Genomic DNA, 21,903 nt, shown 5'->3' with positions numbered 1-21,903 from the left:
CAAAAGTCTAAATATAACTAGGAATTTATAGAACATATACACCAAATTGAAATGTTTGGAGCACCTGTGACTTTACATATTATAACTTTGTTATGTGGTGAATAGTTGAGGTTCACAAGTGATGAAGAAAGATTCAATATCACCAGTACTGTATTGTCAGTCTTTTATTTACCCAACCAGTGTTGTATTTAGGTGCGGTAAGCTGTGCTTACAAAGCACAGCAATATTGGCACTCCAGCTAGTCATTCAAGTTAACAGGGAACTTGGGCACGTGGATTAAGGCACAGTCACATTGTTTCCTTTATAAGTAGAATCTGATGAAGACACAATTTTGCCTTCAATAGATTGTGTTATTACATACAAAACAATATCTACCTTAAAATGATTGCTTGAAGTGATAACAGGAGCCACCTAAAAATGGCCAGGTTGTGCCAACCAACTTGCCCTTCAAGCTCCAGTTTCCAGATGTCCACTTAACACACCTTTGCTTAGGGCGGGGTCAAACAGATGGTTTCTGGAAGGATCAACCAGGTCTCATGTGTAGCAGAAGAGCCCTCCCAGAGCTCCCAATGATGCTGTGATGGAAAGAGCTTGGGAATACGCTGGCATTTAGAGGGTTGGTCCGTGAGTTTCAGAGCAAGATCTCATCATCCAGTTTTCAGTGAAAACTAGGGAAAATATTCAAGGCCATCTCCCCTTCCATTCAAGAACGTTAATTTCACTGCTAGGCTCCCCAATACTTCACTTGTTCCAGCACCACCCGTTAGGTGTGGATAGTGTCCCATATAAATGCAAGGGAGCTTGAGGGTATATGGGCTGCAGTGGAGCGCTATGTGGTTTGAGACACTCAGTGTTATGACTTGGTACATTTTCTTCGTCTGACCATGGCATATTGTTAGGCATGAAAAAATGCACTTTTTTTTTACAGGACTCTATAATAGAGCAACCATGACTAACAGTGGCACCAATAGCACTGTGGATCATTTCTCTGCTCAGGGGTAAATTATCTTAGGAACTTCCACCACCAATGAGTCTGGCTTATCCTATGCAACATGGATATAAGAATCTGCACACATAAATAAGCCTAAACAAATATACATTTATTTAATTTTCTATCATTTTGAAGCCTCTCTTTAGCAACAGCAACATTTAATTACCTTGCATTTTTCAGGTTCAACCTAATGAGTCATATGTCCAGGGCTGTGCCTTCCACAATGGGTTTTCCCCAGCAATTGGAGTATTTGGAACACACGGGCTAAACGTTGATGACAACATCATCCATTTTACTGTTGGAGAAGGTAATATGCAAGTAAATTGTACATCTTTATTTTCGTCAGAAGTAGCAAAGAGATTTTATGGCCAGAAAAACTAAGTGATGAAAAGATTTATTTATTTAATGAGAATATCAAATTAAAGTATATGGAAGTATAACATACAGTGGTGCCTTCTGCAATTGTATATTTACAGTTCAAAGATACCTGATCTCTAAATGTCACACACACACATATAGACCCAAACCTTCAATTGCAATATTGTTTTCTTTTACTACTGATGTTCAAATGTTCCAACTAGTTTTCAATGCATATTAAAACATGTTGTATACTCCACAACATTGTCTTGTTGAAATAACAATCCACGACAGGTAAAGCTACCAAATCTAATGATAAGGCTAAAATTCCAGAGACTTAACCCCCAGATGGCAGGTTTTTCGAAGGATGAGCGATATATTGATCATTTAAATTTCCAGAGGGGATTGCTCTGTAGGTAGTGTGACTAGCCACCAAATGCACATATGTGTAAACCAAACCAAGCCAATAGAATGAGTATGAACAGTTGCACCTCTACACTCCGCTTCACAATTAAACACAATAACAGAGGTAGGTCAATCGTATACTCAAACTACCCAAAACCATAATAAGAATACCTGGTCTGCGTATACCACAGGGTTAAAGAATAGACACAGATCATCAGGTAGTGACTACGGATTTTTCAGAGACTTTAGAAACCTGAGTCACATGCATTAGGGCAAGGGGTGCCCAGAAATGGCGGTATACAGGTCAGTAGCTATTTTTAGTTTCCAAAGACCAAATTACCCAATGGAGCCATAAGGCTGTGGTCACATTAGTTTGTCACGAAGGTTCGTGACAGAACTAGGTGAGCGAGGTCCCTGCCAACACCCAGAGGTCCCAAACAAGAGCAACAGTGAGTGGGATCCCTGTATGGTATATTGTATATGCTATTGTACATTGAACTTTGGTAAAGGAAAGGTTTGTGAGGCCTGACAGTACCTAGAAGTCCGTTATTCACATTTCAGGGGAATACAGAGAAGTTGCCACAAGTACCCCTTTGCAGTACCACACTGGGATTGAAGGGGTCATTGCCCAGGGGAAAGCTGCCATAAATATTTGCATTGTGGGAAAAATATTGCCTGATGGCTGCACGGAACAAGCGCTAACAATGAAATCCTGGTAAAGTAACATAAGGAAGGGTGAGAGGCTCCAGTATTATGTTGCTGAGAGGCCTTCATCAGGATCCACATGGTTCCTACATCAAAGGAGAAGGACGTTTAAACAGAGGAGGAGACCATGCTTTCTGCCACGAAGAGCATCTGGTTCAGCTTGAAACATGAGACCTTAGCGTAAAAGATTGTTAGTGGGCTACTGGGGTGTTTTCTGGCATTAAGTTAAAGATGCATTTAACCCTTGAAGGTCTCTATATACTGATGGACCAGGACCTGTGAGAAACCCCTGACCTTGGGACCTGGTACGATGAACATATTTGCATCCCCCATAAATGAATCTTGTGACAGGTTTCAAGGCAGCCAATATCATATTTGTCCATTCACCGTATTCTACTCAAATAAATTGATTCTTTGTAGATACCCATCTTTTCTGACAAAAGCAGTGTCTGCTTTCGCGTGGATCAGTGCATTGCTTTTCCATCTTACTTCTCTCCTCCTCATTACACCAAAGAGGAGGGGTGGCTGCATAGACTGGACCTCAAGTGTGCGATACCTTACCGCGTAGTTTATCTGCACCTGAATTGTAAAGCACACACAAACACACACACACACACACACACTGAAACGTAATAAGACACCAACTTCCTCTTTCAACTCAAACTCTTACTCTGCATCCAAATCCCCACCAATCAACTTGGAATCCACTACTGATCGTCTATATGTGTGTGGTTATTGAAACAGTGACACAAACCTGGTGAGCATAACTTCACTCGAGTACTCAATATGCTCACTAACAGGTATGTCATTAGAAGAAACAAAGGGCCACAAGAAAATATAGGATCTGTCTGAATTACTCCATGTTTAGCCTCGGTGTGCCCAAACCTTCCTCCTTGCTCTCCTCTCAGCATTGCCTGAGTGCTCTCAGTTAGAATGATGACACCACATTGAAGACCTCATAATTTGAAACCCTCTTGTGTAAATCCATCCATGCACCCTCTAATCTACAAATTCTAATCTTCAGCACACTAACAGTGGAGGCATCTGTTTCCTTGCGATGGCTCACACCTTCAGGAGAATATAATAAAAAATGCAATCCTAAAACTCCTGAGCAATGCAGCATCATATGTACAATCTCCTTTATAGATCCTACATGCAGAGGGGTGTCTATTATGCTTTTTATTGTCCTACTCACTGTGTTTCTAATGGACACTTATTTCTGTGGATCCCTCACCTTACGAATACCCTCCAGGTTCCAGACTGGATCCAGAAAGGTTCCAGTCCACTTATGGGGAGGAGGTTGTCAGATTCTAAGTTTTCATTCTTCATGCGGACACAGCATAGTAAGAGTATGGTGTGTGATAAACATGAGAGTACGGTGAGGGCGACCAACAGTGATTTTTTGTTAAAAAGTATGTCTAAAACGATAGCGTCAATTACATTTTTTTAAAAGTCGTTTGATTCTTTCTCGTCTTTTTTTTTGCAGGTATTCGACTTTGGGGACAGCGCAACAAGGCTCGGAGGAACTTAGTTACTCTAGCAATTTGGCCCTCAACCTACCAAGACCGGAAAGAGATAAACAACAATTGGTTATGGCATGCTGGGATTGAGGTACATTTATTTGTAACTCTCTCTTTATCTTAATAAGTATGCTAGTCAAATTGCACACTTTATGGAACATATACAGGGTCTTTACTATAAATTAGAAGGATGTTGTATCATAACATGTAAATTGGTCTGATCTATATAACTTTTCTGGACAAGCAAATTAGGACACGAATATCCATTTTGGGCTGGTCCAAAAATCCTCGAATGCATCAAGTATTTAATGTCATCACAGCTCACTGCTGATATGCCTCGAAGCTCATACTTCAGTTCACTGAAAAATGAAGTGTAGCACCACGCGAACAAAGTTAGCATTTCTCCAAATCCCACTGGTTTTACAAAACTCAGGATTGTTGCATGTGAAGACTGAACTCACCGGTAAGCAGCCTGGGCTCCAAAGGCAGTGGCATGGTCATCTGGCCCTGCATCTGCTGACGGGTAGGCAGCATGTTTATTCTGCACTTTGTCTGTGAAAGGTGGCGCCATGGCTACTGGGAGGAATTGACCTTTCTTCAGGCCGGCTAAGGGTACAAGATGGGACTTCATTGCGTTCGTTCTTTGACAAATGTATCTGAAAAAATGGGTCCGTAAGAATCATGGAGGCAAAAAAAGAAATAAAAGCCAAATTTGCTAAAAACAGTGGAACAATTCTAAAATAATGAACACAATTAAATTGAAATGGAATCTGTTCTTAGCTGATTGTAATTAGTCAAATTTGCACGTTAAATTGAAACTCGACTACATATATAGATACTAAACAATACAACATGAAAAGGGTAGTAAAAAGCACATCATAGATGTAAACACATCTGAAGAACAACTAAGACACAGGCAGACAAAAGTACATGAATTTAAATCTATAATCGCTCACCACCTAAAATTGAAATGCTTCTTAAGTGAACGAGAGTGAAATTTGTAGGAAAAAGAGCAGAAGGTAAAGTCTGCATGTTTTTATTTAAAAATAAATGGGGAGGAGTTGAATCAAACCTTTCAAATCAATCTGCAGGTCACAAAACATGATGAAGGTGAAAGATCATGCGGATCCACCAAAACATGTAGTCCAAAAAAATCACCGCCCCCCCTCACCACTTGAAAATGTTTTATGGTTCCAAAGGGCTATACTTTATTTCTGTTCAGTGACAGCATAGTGGTCTGGCAAGACCAGTACCGCTGCCTCACACTCCCCTGCTCTCTTGTTTCCATCACAGTGCTTTTACTAAAATACAGTAAACACGCAATGGCCATAAAACGAGTTGCATGGTACTGGGGTGATTTTAACATCTTCTCCTCAGTACTATGCAATTACCAGTAAAATCCCACAGAATAGGAAATTACTGTGTGGCCTGATTTTTCCAGCTGTGAAACCATACATAAGAATCTGTTCCATGATGTTTTACTTTATATATTTACCACCTCCGAACAGGTTCTAAATGTATGTGGGGTCCAGTGTGTTGTACGTGGGAGCAAAGAAGGAGTTTGGGGAACTAGGGGAGGGAATGGTAAGTTTCTGTTAGCAGGTTCTTTCACACCCAGTACATCCAAATGCAAAGAAACCTTACCACCAATAATCACACAGAGAGAAATTTAAACATGCAAGCTCTGTATTAGTCCAGTTTATATAGCTATAGTAAACATACTATTTGTGGAAAGACGTGTGCACCAGAGCAGACCGCGCATGAAAAGGTTTTTTTCTTTAAACGTGGGCTGGCCCACCATTCAGGACCGTAACTCTCTTATGAACTAAATTTGCACACACTACCATAGGGGGTCTGATCTCCCACTCTGGGCTTCTAAAGCAAGAGGGAATATTAATCAGCTGGCATGTATTGAATATCACTTCCCTAAACATTTCCAAAGTTCAGGGGCACATCAAGCATTAAAACATCCAGAATTTGGGCTATTACAAAGGTTTCAGAATTGCTCAGGCCATGCTCCCAAACTCCATACCAAGACTTGTAATTCAGGCAACATTGTCAATGTTAAAGCAAGCCAAATCATGGTTGGAGAAAAATCACAGAGCAACAGTAGGTGCCCTGGTATCCTGCACTTTGACTTATATGTCCAGAAAATAAATTACTTTAATGATACAGTGAATGACAAATACCCCAACTTTTCTTAATAACATGGAAAATGGGCTTTTTGTAAAGGTAACTAACACTTGTGAGTAATTTATAGATGTAAGTTTAATCAGACACGTTTGAATGACTTTACTACTTTTGGCCACTCACAACATTTAAGTGCAAAGTTACACAAAATTAGAGACATTTTAAGGCACTGTCAAAGGCTGAAGCCTTCCAGGGGCCCCCTGATAGAGCAAGCTCTGTTCTGCAGAGAGTCTTGCCCTGTTGACCTTAACAGATTGTTTTAAATACCATTTTCCTTTAATTCATTTTTAATGTGTTTAATCTGTGAGATTCTGTTACAGACATTTTGCAGAGAAATTTTGTTTTTACGTTTCATGCAACAGCGATAAAAAAAGGACAACACATGAGAAATGGGAGAGTGTCACAGAGATTATTTGGCAGTAATATTAGTGAACTGCTGCTGTGTTATAATATTGAAAACACACATCACTATCCCTGAATATTAGATTTAAACACAATTTGAATTTAGACAAGTGTACCTGTGCACTGTCAAGGTCCTGGCCAAAGAGGCATGGAAGGGCTGAAACTGGATCATAAATACAAAACCGTCCCAAACAGGGGGCCCAAAGATGTCTTTGGCCCAAGACCCTCAAAATCCTTAAGATAACTCTGCTCAAAAGTATAGATTTACAGGTCCTCACCTCCTGAATAAAGGAGTTGGGCCAAATTTACAAGTCTATGTTAGTACTACCAAAAAGAAGCAGTATTAAACCTTGCACCACACATGGCTAACCACTGATACTTTAGCTCTCTCCAATAGAAAATAATGAAGAAAGGGACTTATAATAAAGCCCTCTAAGAAATAATGTTAAATTAAATTGCATTAGCAACATAATTAAAATATAAATAAATATAAATACTTTTTTTTAAAATGAATGCACAATCAAATTGTAAAGAAATATAATTAAATTGCTTTTAATTAATTCTATGCACCACTTTTAAAAATTATTGATCCACATTTTCTATTTACTTTTTGTCAGAATTTATTTTTTAATTGAAAGTTCAGAAAAATAATTTTACATTGACTTAATGTACTTGAATTACTTAAAGATTAAATTCACAATTAAGTCAATAGCGCTGTAGCATTTAGTTTTTGTTCAATGCTTAAAATAAATACATAAAATGAATTTACAATATATTTAACATGAAATATTTTGACCTATTTCTTGAGTTAAATAACCTTTTTTAGTTTTCCATACACTTTGCCAAAGAGATATGCATAGGCTGCAGTGTAAAACTATTTGTGTCATCTTTGCTTTTCATTTTGCATACTATTTGTCCTCTTTTTCAACTTTAACTGTCAGATGTATTGACAGTGTTCCGTCGATTTAAGCCATTTTTTTAAAGTTGTTCATAGTAACATTGTTTTTATGTTTAAACGTACTTTCAGGTAAATAACGGCAGGCAGATTGTCCTCCAGGACAATATTGTTGCAGGATTTGAAAGAGTTGCATACCGTATTAATGGTGAACCATGCTCAGGTAAGTTGAGCACGATTTTGTTCTAATAATTTACATAGGCAAAATTATTTGAAATAATTTTGTGTTCATTCTCTGCAATCCAGTGAATGTGGACATAGAGGTTAAGGGTTAATTATATGAAAATCAAACTAGTATTTATGTATTAACACAAACTCTGTCTTCCAAAGAGTCGTGCCAGTATTTGTACCCAGGCAAAATATACTTCATAAAACATTTCAGATTGTGCACAATTGTGTTTGGTCAAATAAAAAAAAAAAAGAACATACTCAAGCTCAAACCAAGCCCAAAATATAAGTAATCAAACATCTAATGTTTCATAATTGTATAGGACAACCCTATATTAGACTGAAGATGTTTAGCCAGTCAGCAAAAAATTAAATATTTCTAAATCATTTGTTCTATTTAGAATAGTAGGATCCCCGGAAGTTCGTCTGTCCCCCCCAAAAATCTGCCTTCACATGCATTTTAGTTCCACTTTTGCTGAGGCATTGAGCCTGTTGTCAGATTTCATGTCTCGTTAATATTCTGTGCAATGGATTTGCTCAACTCATTCTATTTTATCATGGGTGAAAACCTGCAACTTTGTCTGTGGCCTTCGAAATGCTCAAAGTCACATACCTGAAAAAGGCTCAGTTACACCTCAAATTACCTGTAAGTGAACATTTTGTTTACAAACTATGCTCGCCAATACCCGAATAACTTGGCAACCCCATTTGTTTACGTCTGCCTAAAGAGGAAAAAGAAATAGGCCAAAAGATAAAACTCCTTAAAACAAAACGTTAAGAAATACAAACACAGTCCCTCACAAGCATATCCGAGAATCTTGCTATGAAACCAGAATAACAAAAACGACAGAAGTCGGTGAGAGAGAAAAAAAGGGAAAAAATTTAAAAACTCACCTAAGGATTAATAAACAGATAATAACACATGATTGTAATCTCAATGAAAAAGAAATAAGAAATGAATCCTCCAGATCAAAAATGGCAGACAGAAGCAAGAATAGAATCCAGAGAGTGAGTGAATTACTAAATGATGATGCAGCACGCTCAACTAGTGCCAACACAAGGGAAACCCATGGAGAAAGAAAAAAGAGAACACTCACATGTGTAATTAGAGAATTACAACAAAACCACATCCTAGAAGTAAACAAATGGTGGGAAAAAGTGACTCTAGAAGTATATTGAGTTTGAGAGAGTACCGAGAGGACTGAGAATCCTCATTATGCCTACCCTAAACGACTTGGATGTGGATCTAATAAAACAGTGGCAATATGACACAAATTAATGTTCCTTTAAACTGATGAGAACCTTAATCATGCATGCAGAAAGGAAACTGGAAAAATGAATTGCTATAATTAAAGAGCTAGGGGAAGAGTTAAACCAAAATCCTACAAATTAGGAGAAAACAGAACAAATCGAAGCAATGGAAAAGAAAATAAATAAACGTGAAGCGGATGTAGAAAAAAGAAAAGCTAATGCATTCAATAGAGATATACTGGATTATGCCAGTGGGCACATATATAGTTTCGCCAGGCAGTATGTGATGTACAGGAACAGGGCTGTGATGGATAAATGTGCTGGTTATGAGACATCAGTAACTGTAGATAGTTCTGACATAAGTTCTGCAGACGAAAAGTCAAATGCATCGAATCTGGCTTTTTTCGGGGAGATGCAATTAGTCCAGATGATAACGCAACAAAAAGGGAGGGGAAGAGTGACAACATGGGGAAGAGGACAAACCAGAATACAACCAGTAGAAGCAGAAGATGAAGTAAAAACCAAAAAAGCAAGAGTAAGGAAAAAGTAAAACTAAAGAAGAACCTCCCAAAAATAACTTAGTCATGACCATCTCCAACAACACATTGAGTTCTGCTCAAACGCAATTGCTTAATAAAGGATTAACATTTTGTCCTAATAAAGACATTGATATACCCAACTTCTGCATTGACCTCTACAAATTGTGTCGAAAATCAAACTTAAAAAATACTTTGAAGACAAAACATCAAGACCTAAACCACCAACAAACCAGGACACATCACCCCTAAATCAGAATGACATACCCACCTTAAGGGTGTTGACGTACTTGGAGGAAGGGGAAGAAATTGCAATTGGGGAATATGAACGACCTTCCGATTCGGATAAAGAACTATGTCAGCGAATGGGGATTGACACAAACAAAGGTGGCAATAGTGGGCTAAGAACACAATCTACCTTTTGCCCACAACTCCCACCAGGTAACATAATTGATTTATTCCAAGAAATTATGGTGGAGGAAATCAACAAAATACAAGTCGAACAACTAAGAAACCGACAAAAAGAAGAACAACGAAAAATCATGGAATTTAACACCGGGGGAGAATAAAGCCCTAAAAGAATTGAGAGATGACCCCGGAATTATCATCAAAGCCTCTGACAAAGGCGGACACATAGTGGTCCAAAATCTCAATGATTACATAAATGAAGCGAACAGACAATTGGGGAATGAAGCTCATTATCAAAAACCTGCGGAGAACGCAATAGAGACCGGGACCAAAGAGTACCATCTAATGCTACAGGGATGGAAAGAAAACAACCTTATTGATTTTGAGGAATATATGTATTTGAAAACTGATCACCCCATCATTGCAACATTCTACTTTCCATCGAAAGTCCATAAATCAATCATAAACCCACCTGGAAGACCAATAGTTAGTTCTTTTTTTTTTTCTTTTTTTTTCAATTTTATTAATTTTATTGCAAGCAAATCAGATACAGAATATAGTCAGTTCAAAAATAGACAATTATAATCAAAACATATATCAATATAATGCATTATCCAGAGAAACACAAAGACCATATCAATTTCCAAGACATTTTAAACATCCAATTCTCCCTGAATCCATTACAACACAGTGGCCCATATTTTTTCCCCCTGAAGTCTTCTATTGCGGCCTTTCACCGCATAAATAGCATGTTCCAAATTATACTTCGCCAGAAGGCGTGCCCTCCATATATAAAATAGCGGAGGATCTGGGTTTATCCAATCCTGAGTAATGCAAGCACGAAAAAGAGACATACAAATAAACATCAACTTTTTCCTATCACCATCCATATTGTCAGATGAAATCCCTATAAGTACCAATTCTGCAGTTAAAATAATATTACTATCAAAAATTTCAGACAAAAATGTTTGTATTTCAGTGATTATTAACGAAAGACATGGGCAGTGAAAAAACATGTGACATGCGTCAGCTGCTTCCAAAGAGCATCTCTTGCAAGCCGTCCCAGATGTTGCACCCCATTTTTACCACCTTAGTTCGGGCTAGATCATCTGACCCGATGGTGGTGGGTTGGACTGACCATCTGCTGGTTAAGGTGTCATGTCCCCTAGAAAATCCGCAATTTAAACCTGTGGATAAACAGATCTTAAAGCGCAATTGGCGTAAACTCAAGTTGGAGGAGTTTGTCAGGATATTGGAGGCACAACCCCTGGGCAAACTGCAGAATGCGGAACAGGGATATGAACAGTATTGCAACTGGGTCCTTACTGCCCTCGACTCTCTTATACCTCTGCGCTGGGCTAAATGTCACGTTAAAAATCGTAGCCCTTGGTATAATGAGACTCTTGCCGAACTCAAGAGAACTTGCAGGCAAGCTGAGAGGGCCTGGCGAAAATCCTTTGATCCCACGTTAAAATCACTGTACTTTGCCCAGCTTAAGACCTATCACAGAGCTATCTGTCAAACCCGGGCTGCTTATTATGCAGCTGAGTTTTCCAACAGCCCTAACCCTTCTAAGTTAATCTTCAAGGTACTCAAAGACCTGATGGGGAAACGGGCCACCTCGCAAGAAATCTGCACGGACTCTCACTGTGAAAGTCTGGCATCCTTTTTCGTGGGGAAGGTGCAGACAATCTATCGAGGATTTATACCTTCTGTTTCCGGGGATGCTCTTAGTGATATGAAGGTCTCGGTGTCCGAAACTCTGTCCATCCTGCCGGCCATGTCTAACGAGGTATTTGACACTCTGAGCCTTAAAATTAAATCTGGCTCCCCCTTAGACCCACTGAAGCCGGAGTTCCTTATCTGTCTCCCGCCTCTCTGTCGTGAACCCATTTTGGACGTGATTAATCTTTCCCTCAGTGAGGGCGTGGTCCCGCCATCCTGGAAGCAAGCTGTGGTCAGCCCCATTCTGAAGAAACCCAACTCTGACCCCTTGCTCCCGGAGAATTACCGGCCCATCTCCCTCCTGCCTTGGACCGCCAAGGTCACTGAGGCACACGTGAATTCCATCTTGTCTGCCCACCTCTCTCGTAATAACATTCTTGACGAGAGTCAAAATGGTTTCCGCGCCCAACACAGCACCGAAACTGCTTTGCTCTTCATGACCGAGCATTTGCGGTCAGTGCTGGATGCGGGGCAGACTGCGGCGCTCCTACTATTAGACCTGAGCGCCGCGTTTGACACGGTGTCACATGACATTTTGATGCGGCTCTTGGAGGAAGTGGGTATTGAGGGGAAGGCTCTTCAGTGGTTCCGCTCCTTCCTCTCGGACCGGTTTTTCAAAGTAGCCATTCCACCTGGCCAGTCCTCTTTCCATGCTTTGGAACTGGGAGTCCCTCAGGGCTCTGCTTTAAGCCCCACATTGTTCAACTTGTATGTGAAACCGTTGGCCGCTGTCGTCAGGCAATGTGGCCTTACCATGACATCGTATGCCGACGACACGCAGCTGGCGGTGACACTCAGTGGGGACCCTGAGGTGACTGCTCCCAGGTTCCGTGCAGGACTTATAGCTGTGGCTAGCTGGATGCGTAGCAACTGCCTACAGCTTAATGCTAAGAAAACCGAGGTCCTGGTTGTGGGGAAGCAGGCGGAACTTTGGGGAGACCAGTGGTGGCCTTCTGAACTGGGGGTGTCCCCCATTCCAGCGGCCGAAGTTAAAAATCTGGGGGTTTGGCTGGATTCTAATCTTTCTTATACCAGCCATACAAAGAAGACAGCAGCTACCTGTTTTGGTATTCTGCGAGGGCTGAGGCCAGTCCTCAAATTCTTTGACCCCCCACTCGGCAACTGGTGGTTCAGGCCTCTATTCTTTCCCGGCTGGATTACGGGAGTGCCTTGCTACTTGGAGTCAACCAGGCTGAGGCGACTAGGCTTCAGAGGGTGCAGAACGCTGCTGCACGGGCCATTGTTAGCCTTCCAAGACGAGGCTCTGTCTCTGCTGTTCTGACCTCCCTTCACTGGCTTCCGGTCAGACAGAGAATCAAATTTAAGGCTCTCTGTCTGACATTTAAGATCCTGAAGCTTTCCTCTCCCCCTGCTTTGGCGGGCCTTATTTCTCCATATGTCCCCACGCGGTCTCTCATGTCTGAATCTTACCATCTGGCGATTAAGCCTAGGTTCAGGCTGAGTAGGATGGGAGGTCGCTCTTTTCGTGTCCTGGCGGCTGATTTATGGAATTCCCTTCCTTTACACATCCGCGCCCTAAATAGCTTGACTCTTTTTAGACGCGCCATTAAAACACATTTGTTTGCCTCTGCTATTTGATCTCTCTCTTTCTTAGCCTTGACCTGTTGTGTTGTGTACCTGATCAGGCGCCAGGACGCCCCTTTGCTGGGGCAGCTGTGCGCCTAATAAAAGTTATTAACATAACATAACATTTGAAGAGTTTTTCCGGAGTATGATATAGATCAAATAAAATCATGTAATGCTGGGTACGCGATCTACCTGTTAATAAGATGGCGTTAGCCATCTGAATGGACTCTTCAACCAACACATTTGTCATGCCCAGCTTATGTGCCCATCGATCCTGTACTAAGGGGATATCATCCGTACAAAATTTAATCAATTGGTTATAAAAAAAGCCAATCTTTCTTTTAATATATAAAGACTCAATCAAGGATATTTTCTTTAACCCTGAACACTCAAGAGGTGATAAAGTTTTAAGATAACTATGCAGCTGAAAATATTTAAAATAATCAGGTTTTGGAATATTAAATTTAATTTGAAGACTTTGAAAAGAAATCATCTCATGATTATCCCATAGATCGCCTAAGTAATTAATTCCGAGGTTGCTCCATTTTTTCATGATTTGAGACCAATAGTTAGTTCTATTGGATCTCTATTGGAGTCAACATCTCGATTCATGGACATCTTTCTAATGAATTATGTAACATCTCTACCATCATATCTGAGAGATACGATGAAATTACCTAACAAAATTAAAAAAATATCATGGAAATATGGCTTCATAATGGCTACCATTGATGTCTCATCCTTGTACACATCGATTCTCCATACTGATGGAATAGCTGATGTCAGACAGTTCCTACAAATACGATCTATAAGCTATCTTGAGCATTCGGAGATGTTAGTAGAAATGCTCACATACTGCTTACATCATAACATCTTCCTCTTTAAAGGCGAACTCTTTCAGCAGAGACAGGGAACCGCAATGGGGACATCTTTTGCACCCACCTATGCCAACCTGCTTATGGCAGTATGGGAAGCTGAAGTACTGAGGACGCAAAAACAACCGAATGCCAAAATCTGGTCTAGATTTATTGATGACCTCTTCGTAATATGGGAGGGGGGCCGTGCTGATCTTCAGAACTTCATCAACTCACTTAACGAGAATAAATACAATGTATCTTTCACATCTATGATCAGTGAATCAAGTATTATTTTTTTGATGTGGAAGTTTTCATCAAAGATCAAAGGATATGCACCAAAATGCATAGAAAACCCACCTCATGCAACAGCATCTTGCATGCCAATAGTGGGCATCCACAAAATCTGAACTGGAGCATACCTTATGGAGAAATGTTACGAGCGAAAAGAAATTGCTCAGAAGTCTCTGAGATCAACTCTCAAATAGATTAAATGAGCAGTCGCTTCTCAGAAAGAAGTTATCCGTTGGGAGTCATCGAAACTGCAAAAGCTAGAGTGAAGTTGAAAACAAGAGGAGACCTTTTGAGACCAGGCAAAGAGAATAAAGAAGGAAGCAATAAAAAGATACAACATTTCGATTGATCATAGATTTTAATAACCAGAGTAGAGAACTAAAACGCATTGTTTGGACGAATTGGGGAATATTGATGCTGGATGAAACATTAAAAAGAACGTTGTCATCACACCCGAACAACACGTACAGGAAAAAAGTCTCCCTGGGGGATATTTTAACACAAAGCCATATGGAATTAAAAAAAACAATAACATGCTCCTGACTCAACACTCCCAGTTTCTGGTAATGCTCCAAATGTAGAGCCTGTGAGCATGGTTAAAATTTAACAACTTATCAACTCCAGAATGGGCAAATTAAACTCATTCCAGATCACATCACATGTGAGTCAAAATATGTGTTGTACATATTAGAATGTCCCTGTAGAAAACAATATGTAGGAAGTACAATCAAAAAGCTAAAACTGAGAATCCTACAACCCATACGAGCCATTAGGAACAAGGACTTTACTTCCCCTATGGCCAAGCACTTCCATGAATTCCACTCAAGTGATTGCCAACAACTGAAATACTCGGGTACTAAAATCATGAAATCAAAAGAACGGGGCAGGGATAGAAAATTAAATCTACGAAGAACAGAATCAAGACTCATCCTAGCAATTGGCACTGAAAAACCATACGAACATAATCTGGATGCAGAATTACACATTCATCTGTAAAAAATGATATTTTATTCAGAGAGAAGAAGTACAGATGGTGAATAAAAATGTATCCCTGCCAACCTTAATAACATCGAATAAGAAAAGGTGAATAGAATATAAAAGATCAGAGAGTGGAAATGATACATACATAGGACAATTTAAGAAAAGAACAATATTGTGCTGACTTTTTTTCGATCTTTCATCAAATTGATAAAATGCTCACAAAGAATATTTTTGAAAAATAGGAATTGATTCAAACATATGGGATTAGGACCCATATTTTATGGGTAGAGTGTAAATATATAATAGTCCTCTATATGTTTATTTTATCATACTTTTAAATGCAACAGGGTATTATTACACCAAAATGAATTATTGCGCTCACATGGAAAAATATATATTTTACACTGCACTTTATTTGTAAATTGATGCAAAGCTATAAAAAGATATTAATTGTTTTTTACTTCAATCTGTACTTTACATTGAATTAGTTTTTAACCAATATTATAATAGATGCACTAGTCACTTTACCATTTGATAACAATATTATGAATTTTATGTGTGGTCGGGTATTTCATGCGTGGTCTTGAAAAAATGAAAAAAATGAATAAAATGAATATTCTTTATTTGGTGATAGATAGTTGCAATAGATAACAAAATGTAGTATGTTATGAACACCATGTATACACTAATATGACTAAAAGGAAGAAAACATTAGAACCAAATCTAAATTGTACTTTACATTGATAGATGCACTAGTCACCTTTTTCAATTTTGAATTCCTGCAGCACTTTATGTGTATGCACGGTTTTCATAGTAGAATGTTTTGTAAAGATCATAGCATAATCATGGGGACATTAGAGAGATATATTATATAAAAAGAAACTCATAAAATGAATAGATTGTTCCCTGGTATGTATTTGAATCAATTCGGTTTTCCTTAAAATTTTAAGGAAATATATTTCTTGCACGTGCACTAGTTGCTAATTACATGAATGTCAGTCAGTCAGTCGAAGAAAGCTTTATTTCGGCCATAGGCCATAAAAGCATAAAAAAACAGTGCAAAGCATTTTAAGAAAATACTATAGAGTATATCATCATAAAAACTATATACATTGTTTCTGTGTTTTATAGTTGGAACATTTCAAATGAGCGAGCTTTGACAACATTCTCGAATTAGCTCCCCCGTGCCTGTTCGTGGTTCTTTAGCAGGATATAGTGCAATGCAGAATAAAATATAAAATTTCTGCATTAGGTGCGAGGGGATATTATGGCAGGATAAAGTGCGATGTACAAAAAGAAAATATATAACTTCTGCATTGGGTGAGCAGTGGCACATATTGTAGCAAATGACTATTACGTTTAGGGTTTGAAACACCTATTAGGTACTAAAAACTTTATCTTTATCTAATAAATGTAAAAAGGAGTGTTAAAAGATCTAGATAAAAACAACTAAAATTGTAGATTCAAAATCACCTCGATGAAGAGTTAATTGCGGTGAGGATAAACATACAATGCAATATGTGCATACCACGTTATTTTGGTCGGTGCATAATGTAGCGTAGATGGGAATTACTGCTAAACTAAGAATTTCCTGTGAGGGTTTTCTTAATAATAGCTAAATGAATGTACTTTACAATTGTAATAGCAAAATGGCTGATCAAAATGTCCATGGATTATATGTGAGGATTAACAGTCTAGTTTCTCACTGGTAGTAAATAGTAACAAGGGATTTAGCACTGAGCACGTTAAGAGACAATCTAGACATGAGGACTCTATGGTCCAGTAGAATGCTGGGAGCTGAAACACGCAGACCGTCCTCTACCATTTGAAATTGCATTATGGTGTGAAATAAAGCACTTTTGCAATTGACTACTTCTGTCGTGGTGGTTTGAAATCCTTCGCCCTACAAAGGAGTGTGCAGGAGAGTGAAGGAGTCCTGGAGATATATATATATATATCATTCATTCCAGATTGCTCCTTCTGTCTCCCCACGCCCAAGGCAGGCAGGTCGTTCGGTGTCGGCGGAGCGCGCCGACTTCAAGATTCCCAAATATATCAAGTATAACGACCACCACCGAGCTTTTCATTCACCAGATCTTAGTTTATTAGGTAACGCGTTTCGCCTGACACAGCAGGCTTGATCACACACGGAGTCGTGGGATGAATACACGTTTATACTTTCAGGGAATCAAAACAGAAAACGGACAGCATACAAACTAGTATCAACCAAGTATGTTAGTTTGGCGGCCATTTTAAGCTAGTCAAAGATATAGATGAAACATATGTTCAGTCTAGTGCTGTATATGGCCTAACACATGTTATTCTTAATTTTTAGAACTATTGTATTCATAGTTTCAAACAATTAATTGTTTCCCCATGTTATACATGTTGATTTATATCCATTATGCATAGTAGCAAAAAAGAGATATCCTATATTCAGTCTAGTGCTGTGACCTATTTTGTGAGTCCTCAATATATACACATTAAATTCGCTATTCATTAAGCATAGTGCTCTGATACGCATACATATGAGGCAATGTGCTATTATGTGCATAATGGTATGTATAAGCTATACGAGTTCATGACACAGTGTCAGTATTATTGTCCGTTGTAAAAACATTCTCCTCAAAAAACGTGACATGATATATCCCTGCTCCACCCAAAAAGATCCACACCCAAATCAACAAAAATAAAAAATAAAATTCTGTGCTACCTTTCCCTTATATAATCTATACATTACAGAAAAGAACTAAAACATATCGTTAGGAATATGGAGGTTCTCTTATCTGTCATGTGATTCAATTTTCTGTTCTGGAAGAAAAGGGTAGGGGTATATTGCGATTCCCTTCCGGAGTCGGCCCCTTCCTTTCCTCCTAAAATAAAACAAATTACAAATATATTAGATACACTTTTTCAAATTAAAATTCTACTCAATTACCTCTTAGTACACAAACATACAGATCAATTAGATATACAGATCATAGCACCAAATGAATGTTATTCTCGTAAATGCACACTCAATTCCTCATCTTGATTTAATCCTCCTGGATATTTGCTTTGTAAGTTAATGATGTGCCAAGACTCCCTCTGTCTGAGTTGTAGTTCTCTATTACCACCCCTTCTATTATACTCTATCTGTTCGATAACAAAGAAAGATAAGAGTGAGTTGTTAGATAGATGGTACTTAGCAAAATGTCTTGCCACAGGGTAATGTGGATCTTTGTTCTTGATAGCTCGCATATGTTCCAACACCCTCTTTTTTGCTGCCAGAGTGGTACTCCCCACATATCTTAAGTGGCAAGGACATTCGAGGATATAAATGACAAATGAAGTTCCACATGTAAGGAATTGTTCAATATTCCTTTCACCTATAGGTGTACTGTATTTTTTCCGCATGTGACTGCTGCGGCACGCTCTACAGTGACCACACGGAAAAAACCCTTTTAAATTAAGGCGTGTGTTTTTTTGGGGTTTGGAAATATCACCTTTCATCAGAATATCTTTCAGATTTCTGCTTTTCCTGTAAGTGATAAGTGGACGTGTAGGTAAATCCTTTACCAAGCTGGGTTCCGTCTTCAGTGTGTTCCAGTTTTTATTCAAAATTTTGGCAATGTTTTTAGACTCTGCGTTAAATGTGAGGATGACCCTAGGTTGGTTTGTTCCTTCTTTTTCCTCCTCGGGTTTTTCTAGCAGAGTTGTTTCTCTCGAGATGTTTTTCACTTTTTCTACCGCTCTATCTAGCACCCATTTGGGATATCCCCTTTCTTTGAATCTTTCAAGCATTACATTTTGTTCAATGCAGAAATCTTCCATGCTACTGCAGTTTCTTCTTGCCCTGAGCAGTTCTCCAAATGGAATGCTCCATTTTAAAGTTTCTGGATGGCTGCTCAGGGCATGAAGAAGACTGTTCCCTGCTGTTTCTTTTCTGTGCAATTTGGTGCAGATTTTGTTCTGGCGGATTTCCACAGTAACATCTAGAAATTCTATGGCTACCTTACTTATATTATATGTCAGTTTCAGGTTGTAATCATTGACATTCAAGTTGTTTATGAATGCAATAGCTGATTGTTCATCCTCCTTCCATATAATAAAAAGGTCGTCGATGTACCTAAGCCATTTAATTATTTTCTCTCCTGACTCAGTTTGGGTAATCTTTCTCTGTACCTCTTCTTCCCACACCCCAAGAAAAAGATTGGCAAAACTTGGGGCAAAACAAGTCCCCATAGCAGTACCGAGGACTTGTTTAAACATTTGATCATTGAACAAAAAAATGTTATGTGTTAGACAGAATTTTATCATTTCTAGTAATGTCATAGTGTGGTCCAAAAAGCAAATTTTTCTTCTTTTCAAATAGTGAAAACAACATTTTAACCCCAATTCATGGTCAATTATGGAATAGAGTGAATTTACATCCATTGTAATCAGTTGATAATCCTCCTCCCACACAATATCATTTATTTTGCCAAGAAAATCCTTGGTGTCTTTAGTGTATGACGGAAGAGTTACCACGTACTCTCGTAGAAAATAATCTACATATTTAGAGATGTTCTGAAACACAACCAATCGTTGATACTATTGGTCTCCCTGGCGGTGAAGTGGCATTTTTATGGATTTTAGGCAATAGGTAGAAACTAGGTAACTTTGGATAATCTTTTTTCAAGTAACAGAATTCCTCCCATTGTATGAGGCCTTGGTCTTTCCATGCCGTTAACATTGCCCAGATTTTTATTATGTTGTCATTATATTCTTCCATATTACTTGTCACATAATATTTAGCATCATTCAACTGCTTGAGTGCTTCGTTAATGTACAGACTGCGATCCCATAAGACGATGTTACCGCCTTTGTCTGCTGGACAAATTATTATATTGTCGTCTTCTGCTAATGATTTTACAAATTCCCATTGGTTTTTAGTAAAATTCATTTTGGGTTGCTTGTAAGAGGGTTTCTTAGTTTTCATACGAAAAGTAACTAGATCTTTCATTACTGTTTCGTGGAAAGCATCTATGTTGTCGTGCGGTGTCGTGGGATAGAAAATTGATTTAGGTTTAAATCCTGTTTTAGCTGGACAATCAGTAACAATTTCTTCTTCTACATTAGTCGTACACTCAGGATCATCATACAGGTCCACTAACGTTGTTAGCGTGTTAAGGTCTCCTATGTTGGTATAAGGTATATCATCTATTCCCATAAAGCTATTGTTACTTTCATTAGGTGGTCTTACCCATCTGTTGTTGTGCCATTTTTTTAGCTTAAGCTTGCGTATAAATTTAAAAATGTCAATTCTAGTTTCTGGGTAATTGAAGTTACCTGTGGGACAAAATAAGAGACCAAGACATAGTGTTCTTTTTTTCTTCCATGCTAAGTGGTCTGTATGATAAGTTTACAATAGTTTTGTTTACCATTGCGTCCTCCATTATTTCTGTTGTGTTTGACCACTCTTTTTGTTTCCCATTGGTCTGTATCCACGTCCTCTTCTTGATTCTCTGTCGGATTCGCTGTCTTCTTCGCCAGTCTTCTTCAGTCCTCGACCTCTCCCTCTCGTTTTCGGTGGTTGTACTGTTCTCGGAATCTGCCTCCCTGTTCTCATGAGGCGATATTCCTCTAAAAAATTCGTTTGTTGTCTTGTTACGGTTGTTGGTTCGTTAGTACCTCCTTCCTGTACATCTCCTTCTGGATCACTGCTAGTTATAGAACTAGCGGCACTTGGGGCTCTGGCTACCTCTTCAATTGTTACTCCTTGTGCAAGTTTTTCGTACATGTGATCATATTTGTGGCTATATGTTAATATTCTCCCCCATTTCGTAGTCACAGCAATCTCGATGTAGCTTCCGTTGTTTTCTTGCCTTGATATCTTCTTCATGTCGTTTTAGTCTTCCTTTGAGATCTGTCATGAATTTGCTCACGGCTTCCTGTTCTTTGTGTTTCATTATTTCCTCTTCTAAGGTTTTCAGTTCAGTCATTATTGCCTCTCTGTCTTCCCAGGCATATTTAATTAGGATCATTAGCATGCGTTTGGAGCTTGAGGCTGAGTTTTCTGCCCATTCCTGGAGCATTGAAGGATTAGGGGATTCATGACTTGGTGTAATATATATTCGGAGACCCCTTGGTACCATCTCTTTTTCTACGTAATCTTCCAATGATATGGCCTCCCACCATTTTGAGGTCTCAGACTTTTTTAGTTTCTCAAATCGTTTTAATTTCTCTTGCAGAGAACTGTCTTTGGCATTTAATTCTTTGTTGATGTTTCTATTTTTGTTAGGCGCTCTTGCAAATAGATTTTGCGCAGCATTTCTCCTTTCAGTTTCCTCATCCATTGCTGATATCATCCGTATAGCCCAATGTTCTGTCTGTGTACACAAGGTAGCAACTTGTGTTTACCGAAATAAATTGTTTAGGGTGAGAAGAAAAGCACAGGTTTTTTCCAAATACTGTTGGAAAAAATCCCGCTGCAGATCGAGCTCTGTGCGTGCCTATATAAATCTACTGGCATGATCTCTTTGATTCAATTGTGGAGCTCCACATATGAAATTGGGAGAGGAAAACACCTCATGAGTATACATTATAAACTGGG

General features: G+C 38.8%; 1 protein-coding gene across 2 annotated transcripts in view; it reads left to right on the top strand.

Moving 5' to 3' along the window:
* LOC146830895 (fibrocystin-L-like) overlaps positions 1-21,903 on the top strand; it is a 1,171,295-nt gene that overhangs the window by 886,532 nt on the left and 262,860 nt on the right. For both annotated transcript variants that reach the window (XM_085605085.1, XM_085605086.1), the window contains exons 63-65: positions 1,172-1,298; positions 3,945-4,069; positions 7,598-7,688. In XM_085605085.1, coding sequence (XP_085461211.1) covers positions 1,172-1,298; positions 3,945-4,069; positions 7,598-7,688 — 343 coding nt within the window. The remainder of the gene's footprint in view (positions 1-1,171; positions 1,299-3,944; positions 4,070-7,597; positions 7,689-21,903) is intronic.

This window comes from Triturus cristatus, chromosome 5_1 (genome assembly GCF_964204655.1).
Source record: "Triturus cristatus chromosome 5_1, aTriCri1.1, whole genome shotgun sequence".
In the NCBI taxonomy this organism is placed as follows: domain Eukaryota; kingdom Metazoa; phylum Chordata; class Amphibia; order Caudata; family Salamandridae; genus Triturus; species Triturus cristatus.
This window is presented reverse-complemented; position numbering and strand designations above follow the sequence as displayed.